Genomic DNA, 6,750 nt, shown 5'->3' with positions numbered 1-6,750 from the left:
TGAATCACTTGAAAAAAACACGGGGGTGCTTAACTTTTTTCCAGGTGTATATATGACTTACACTATACAGTAACGTTAATGTATCAAAATAACAAACATTTGTACATTCAAAATTACTAAATTATAATCACCTACGCGTAATTGGGAAGTCCACAATTATACAGGAAGGATATTATCTATAGAGAAAAGTTTTTGTTAACGCAATCCTAAAAATATACCATTCGTGGAGATTCGCTTCTTGAAGGAACTGAAAACTACGAATAAACTTCCATCAACATCATGTTCGAACTCTCAGGAAATTGTCCCTTGCCAACTCATAAATGTTTTTTGTTGTTGGTTTTTTTATTGTGAACTGTTTTAATAAATTCAAATAACTTTTTCTTTGGCAGATTTTTTTCTTTTTAGGGTTGTAATGAAAATGGCAAAATATTATTCTGCGGCTTTTCAAATTTTATTTTCAAAGAATAAAAAGTTGAGATACTTTTATCTCTTTTAGTGAAGACTGTATCATATTATAAATGTGTTTTAAAGTTTTAATGTTTAAGTTATTTGTTAAGCACAAAGCTACACAATGGACTATCTGTGCTTTATTCACCACGGGTATCGTTATAAACCCTTCCCGCTGAACCACCACGTAGTGGCTCAGTAGTAAGTTTAAGGGCTTATAACACTAATAACCATAGTTATTAATATTAATACCTGCAATGGACCGAACACAGCAAACTTTCTATATACATATATATATATTTTGAAGGGGGTGGGGAGATGGGGGTTTAAGAACTATTAAGGTAAGGGTTTTTAGTTCTGTTTAGTGTCACTAATTATTAAATAAAAGAGTGGAGGTTGGGAGATTTGTATAAATATAAGGTATTTTATTCCTACTATAAGAATATATTTTGCTTTTTATATCTTTAATATTAGATAAAAGGGTGGAATTTTACACTGTAGAATCTTAGGGTGGTTTACTACTTTAAGGTTATGTTTGAATATTAAGGGTAACTGCCATCACACAACTGGCTATAGACAGTGAAAGGCATAAGGAGTTGAAATGCTGTGGGTTCAAGCACTCAACTCATAACTCGCCACCAACTGATTTTCCTTAGTTGCTGGCGAGTTTGACATCGGCGTAGGGATCTTGTCTAACAGATGGAATATCCCCAACGCGTTTGAGTGCTATAACCACAGACATTATCCATTATGACTTGAGGATGACAACAAGGACTGGTAATAGAAGAATAATGTTGTTTTTATTTTGTATTATGTCCATTATTGTTTTGTACTGTTGATTTTAATCAGCTATGGACAATTAATGTATTTCATAACATTAGACCTATTGATTTATATACATATATATATATATATATATAATACATACAGACATATAATGATGTATTATTAAATACGTCTTTTTTGTCTAAATTTTAAGGTCGAATATCGTTTAAACCAATTATCCATAATCAAATTTTGACGAAAGGATGTATTAAAATATTTGAAACTTAAGTTAATATCTTATCAATTTAACTACTGATGTTTAGCTCATACTACTTGATCTAGGTTATTAGCTTCTATTCATCTACGATTTATTTATTTGTGTTTGTTTGAAGTTAAGCACAAAGCTACTCAATATGCTATCTGTACTCTGCTCACCACGGGTATCGATACTCGGTTTCTACCGTTGTAAGTCTGCAGACATACCGCTCTGCCACTGGGGGGCATTTATTTGTGTAATGAAGATATTGGAATAAACACCCACATCATTCTAAATAGTCTTAATGGCAGTCTTACATTCGTAGCTGAAAACCAGTGTTTTTTTTTTTAGGTAACTAATGCCGCACATTGTTGAGTTTTCTATCAATGCACAGTAGATACATACAATAGTTCTAACGTAAAGACACCTCATATCAGTGATACGGTGATAATTTATGAAGTTATCTGAAATGTATTTTTTTTCAACCTGAAGAATAAGACATACGACATGACCAACATACGTTGTCGTTGTCTCAAAAAGGCAAAGACAACGTGAATCTCGTGTACAATTCCTCGTGTTTTTTGTTGTTGTTTTTTTGTAGTCAGCCTAAGAGTCTATCCTTGAGAAGCTTGATAAAAAAAGGTCTCACTCACAAATGTTTAATTAAAGTAATAAAAAGAGTAGAAACATATTCTGTAAATTGAGTATGGGTTTTGGCTGGCTCACAATTGTTATCTTCTTATTCGTATGATATGTACTTAGTCAGTCAAGCAGTCCAGGAATAAGTCTACAGACCGATAAACCTGAAATCCGGGATTGGATTTCCCGCGATAGACAGAGCGCTGATAGCCATGTATCTTTACGCTAAAAACAACAGTATTTCTGTAGCATGGTATTCCACACTGTCAATCTTAATAGTTTATAGATAATAAGCTGTTTATTCTCAAATAGAACTTATAATTAATATAAAATACAAGTTTGCAATACATGATAATGAAAAGACGGAACCTTCAGATACAAAGACTATCCGCCTTATCAAGTTCTATTAACGATACTTACATCCAGTAGCATGGTAGTTGGATTTGTAAGTAGCTCACACGCAATACTTGTTCGTTTCTTCTCCCCTTTAGATAACCCTCGCTTCATCTCATCTCCAATTCCTAAAATATACAAATTTAGGTTAATAAAGGAAATCATGATTTATAATGATGGTTTGCTTTTCAAATATATCAGCTTAATATACAAAATGTACGCAAATGTTCCTCTTCGTTTGAAGCTTCGTGGTCATTATTGGTAAAATCTACATTTAAAAACTGGATGAAACTTCTTCAGCGTTCCCCGGTGGGACAGCGAACTTACAACGCTAAAATCCGGGGTTCGATTTCCCATGGTAAAAACAGCAGACAGTCAAATGTGACTTTCCTATGAAATAAAAAAACAAATTTCTTCAGGAGTAACAACGTGCACGAATAGGTGCATGCGTTAAATGAAGAGGCATTTGAAGTTTATTCCAAACTTAAATACAATAAGCAAACAAGAGCAATCAGATAGATCACATATCCTCGCTCCACCGCAAGTTTTGGATTTTTGGGTTTCAATGTTCACCTGATATTCGGTCCTAATTTGACCATTTTTTACACATTTATTATTAACAAATTGAGAAAATGCCCTATATCTCCGTTATAAAAATGTTTCAAAGTGATATATATATATATACAAATATAGTTCTCCATTTGAATTCACTAATTCCATTAGGAATTTACAGTTGAAAAAAATATAAGGACATATATATGTGGTCAATTTAAGAAGAGTTGGTTTATCTTTGCTATCCTTGTATTTTGTTTACACTACCAAAATTAAAGAGTACTTCTTACACGTGCTACCGCAAACTCTACATCTTTCAACCGAGGAATACCTGTGACCATTGACATGTTTCTGGAAAAAGAAACGTGAAAATGATAACTCATTCACCTTAACTTTATTATTTGTTATTTACAATTTGAATACTGCTGTCTATTGTCCATTTTGACTTTTTTGTTCAAAGAGCCCCAAAGAAAAGGGGCAGTAAATATCTTACATTATCCAGTTGATTTCTTCAAGAATGATCAAGAAGATAAATGAAAAACAAACAAATGGAGCTAAACGACCTATTTATGTCACAGTGTGCAATAAAGAATTTGAAAGCTGTATTTAGGTTAATCTTGGAATGTCACAATCTTAAGAGTTTTTTAAATGCCAATTTGGTAGGGAAAATTACCAAGACAAACTTTGAAGGGTATATTTATACTGATATTGAAATACTGACTATAATAACCCAGTATTGTTCAACTAGCTTACAAAAAAGGAAACTTAGACTGTCACAGATACTGCTGAGAAAGCAATGGGAGTATTGAACTGAAACCTTCAAATAGGGGATTAAGCAATGTGCTGGGAGTACTACAGTGAAATCTGTTAGTAGGGGTAATAGTAGCGTGCGAGAGTATTGCAGTGAAACCCACCAGCTGGAAATAGTATCGAAGTAAAATCTGCTACCAGACGAATTGACAGTCTACTGGGAATACTGCAGAGAAACCTGTCACAAGGAAATTGTGTAGACCCTTGCCAGAAAACTTCATGTGTATGTTGCAATATGACACTTTCAGATTATAACTCGTGTTTATATCAGTCTAAAACAACAAGTTTCATGTTATGAAAGACTAAATACACACAGCTGAAATGTGCACTAGATAACAACAAAGAAAACGTAGCGAAAACAGGATTTGCTTAAAGCAATTACTACACTTAAAGTCTTCATATTTATACTGAAAATAATAACTAGAAAAACAAGTACTTTAGTTTTCATATTTAAGAAACGTAGCCCTACCACCCTCCCTCCCTCATATATATGAGTACTCCCATAATTAAATATTTTGTATATTTACTGGTAAATATATTTTTAAAATATTTTAATTGATAACAAGCAAAAAATCTTTCTGGCTAATTTCCATCCGACTATGAATAGAATATTCATTTTTGATGTAAAAAAGATATAAAGATAAATCTGAAGTCAGTAGGCAAAAAAAACAAAAAAACGGAATACGTACTAGTATTTAGACATTGTCTAAGTTCCAAGACATCAATAATATGTTCTACTTGGACCATTTTCTCATGGTATGGCATGGCGTCTGGTAGACGAAGCAAAGCAGAGAACTAAATGAAAAATTTCCAGCAAATTTAAAGAACAGCAAACCTATAAAACTGAACAACATAAGTTACCAAAGAACTATATAAAAATCAAAAAGACAGTTGTACAAAAAAAAGTGGTCATCCGATGATAAAATTACCTTGACATGGATATTGGCTGGATATAGTTGTGGTAAAAGTTGAACATACCAAAAAACATGCTTAAGATCCTCACGAAATTAAGATGTTAGTGAAGATATACAAGAAACACACCAACTGAAACAATTCTCTTACTTGACTCTACCAAAATACGAACTCTTTTACTCTACTTAAAATAATCAATATTTAATGAAGCACATGCAAGATGCTTTCAAATTTAAACTTTATAAGTCAGTGGTCTCACTCGGGCAGTGTATTAGGGTACATAATGTTTACAGTAACACCATCATAACATTATTTTGTTAAACTATGACGGATAAGACATAAAAACGAATAAAAGATTGTACATGACATTAGACATTTTTCTTCTGCATATGAAAATCAAATGCGTATAACCTCTTAAGTCCGTTTCGTAGTGGTGTATTTAATTTTAATGAATACGTGTTTTATTTTTTAACTATCACTGCTTTTCATTTTGTCAATAAATATATCCTGTCGCTTCTATAAATACGGTTATAGATACGTGCTTCACTCTCACATTGTTTTCTAATGACATGTTTACTACAGCTAGTATGTAGAAGCCACCTGCCAGAGTGTTTTGGCCTCAGGGCAAACACAAGGTAGTGTTACAGAACTGAAATAAAAGAAAATGAATTTAAACAAATGCCAACTTCTCTACCTCACAAAGGCTAAAATGAATTATTATGGAAAAGTCTGTACAGTTTGCTTGTACTATGTTATACTACACTAAAAATGACACATCCCTGATTATATATCACACAACAAAACATGGATTTACTGTAAATTATTCTAATAGGTATATTTGGGGATTTAAGGCAGGAAGAAAATAAGAACATCAACAGCCCTTGATTGGCATTCCTTGGGGTACCAGGGTCTTAGATATGATCAGTGGATAATGGGAATGCTCTGAATGAATTTTGAGAATAACCCAAAAAGGAATTTCATTATTTTTGAGAACTTGATGATTGAATGTCTTTAGAATTTTACTTCATGTACGCTTTTAATTAGCAGTGAAGACCGGGTCGTAATGAGCCAGGATGCATGTCAAATGTTTTCAGTGTTTCTAAAGTAATAATATACTTCCATTAACTATTATTACGACACTTACATTGTTGTGTGATCAATATTTTCATAAAATTAACGATAATACAATGGGCTCTTTGTTGGATGTATGTGAGATAACAAATTCTGATAAAGCTCTTCATATTTGGTGGAAAAAAAATAAACACTATTTGTTTAGGTTTACTTAGATGGTCATGTTTCGTCTTTCATTCTAATACTTAATACTGCCCCATGTTCATTTCTCCAAAACTTCTAGACTATTTAAAAATAACCAATTTATTTTAACAAACCAGTAAGATTTCAGTGTGCAGGAAAATATGAGGATATTATAGTCATGTGCTATTTTTGTTTATTTATCTTTCTGCAGGAAAGTACACTTGTCCTATCTAAATTACAATAACTTGTACCTTTTTATCCAATGTTTTTACATTTGTATCTTTAACTCCTCATATAAGAAAATACAGAGGTACATAAATTGATTCATTTCAACTCTGAGTTCTGCTATAAAAAATTACAGCTGAGCTTTAAAGCTTATTCAGTTACGAAGGTGGTGAAACCAGATTACGAAAGCTTTCTAATTAGGCAAGTCACTTATCCTCGGTTTGATTACTCACTGTAGTTTTACCGTGAAAGATTTTGCTGCCACATGCTAGTTGGCGCCGTTTCCAACCTACAAAGAGTTCACAACACATCGACCTCTTGAGATAATGACACAGAGACTCGACACAGCACGTGTAACTCTCAGGCAAGTTTACTACCTGTACGCTTTTAATTAGCAGTGAAGACCGAGTCGTAATGAGCCAGGATGCATATCAAATGTTTTCAGTGTTTCTAAAGTAATAAGATACTTACCTTAATTATGATTACGACACTTACAT

General features: G+C 32.7%; 1 protein-coding gene across 3 annotated transcripts in view; it reads right to left on the bottom strand.

The window, feature by feature from the left end:
• The window catches only part of LOC106464059 (ABC transporter G family member 21-like), a 43,153-nt gene extending 38,497 nt beyond the window's left edge, over window positions 1–4,656 (bottom strand). For all 3 annotated transcript variants that reach the window (XR_002611633.1, XM_022391725.1, XM_022391726.1), the window contains exons 1-2: window positions 4,552–4,656; window positions 2,528–2,628 (exon numbers count right to left, since the gene is read on the bottom strand). Coding sequence is in view for 2 of the 3 variants with exons in the window: in XM_022391725.1 (XP_022247433.1) it covers window positions 2,528–2,628; window positions 4,552–4,627 (177 nt within the window). In the remaining variant the exon portion in view is untranslated. The remainder of the gene's footprint in view (window positions 1–2,527; window positions 2,629–4,551) is intronic.
• Between the last annotated feature and the right edge of the window lie 2,094 nt (window positions 4,657–6,750).

This window comes from Limulus polyphemus, unplaced genomic scaffold, assembly GCF_000517525.1.
Source record: "Limulus polyphemus unplaced genomic scaffold, Limulus_polyphemus-2.1.2 Scaffold1551, whole genome shotgun sequence".
Classification (NCBI taxonomy): domain Eukaryota; kingdom Metazoa; phylum Arthropoda; class Merostomata; order Xiphosura; family Limulidae; genus Limulus; species Limulus polyphemus.
Note: the sequence above shows the minus strand (reverse complement) of the source record. Positions and strands in the feature narration are given on the sequence as shown.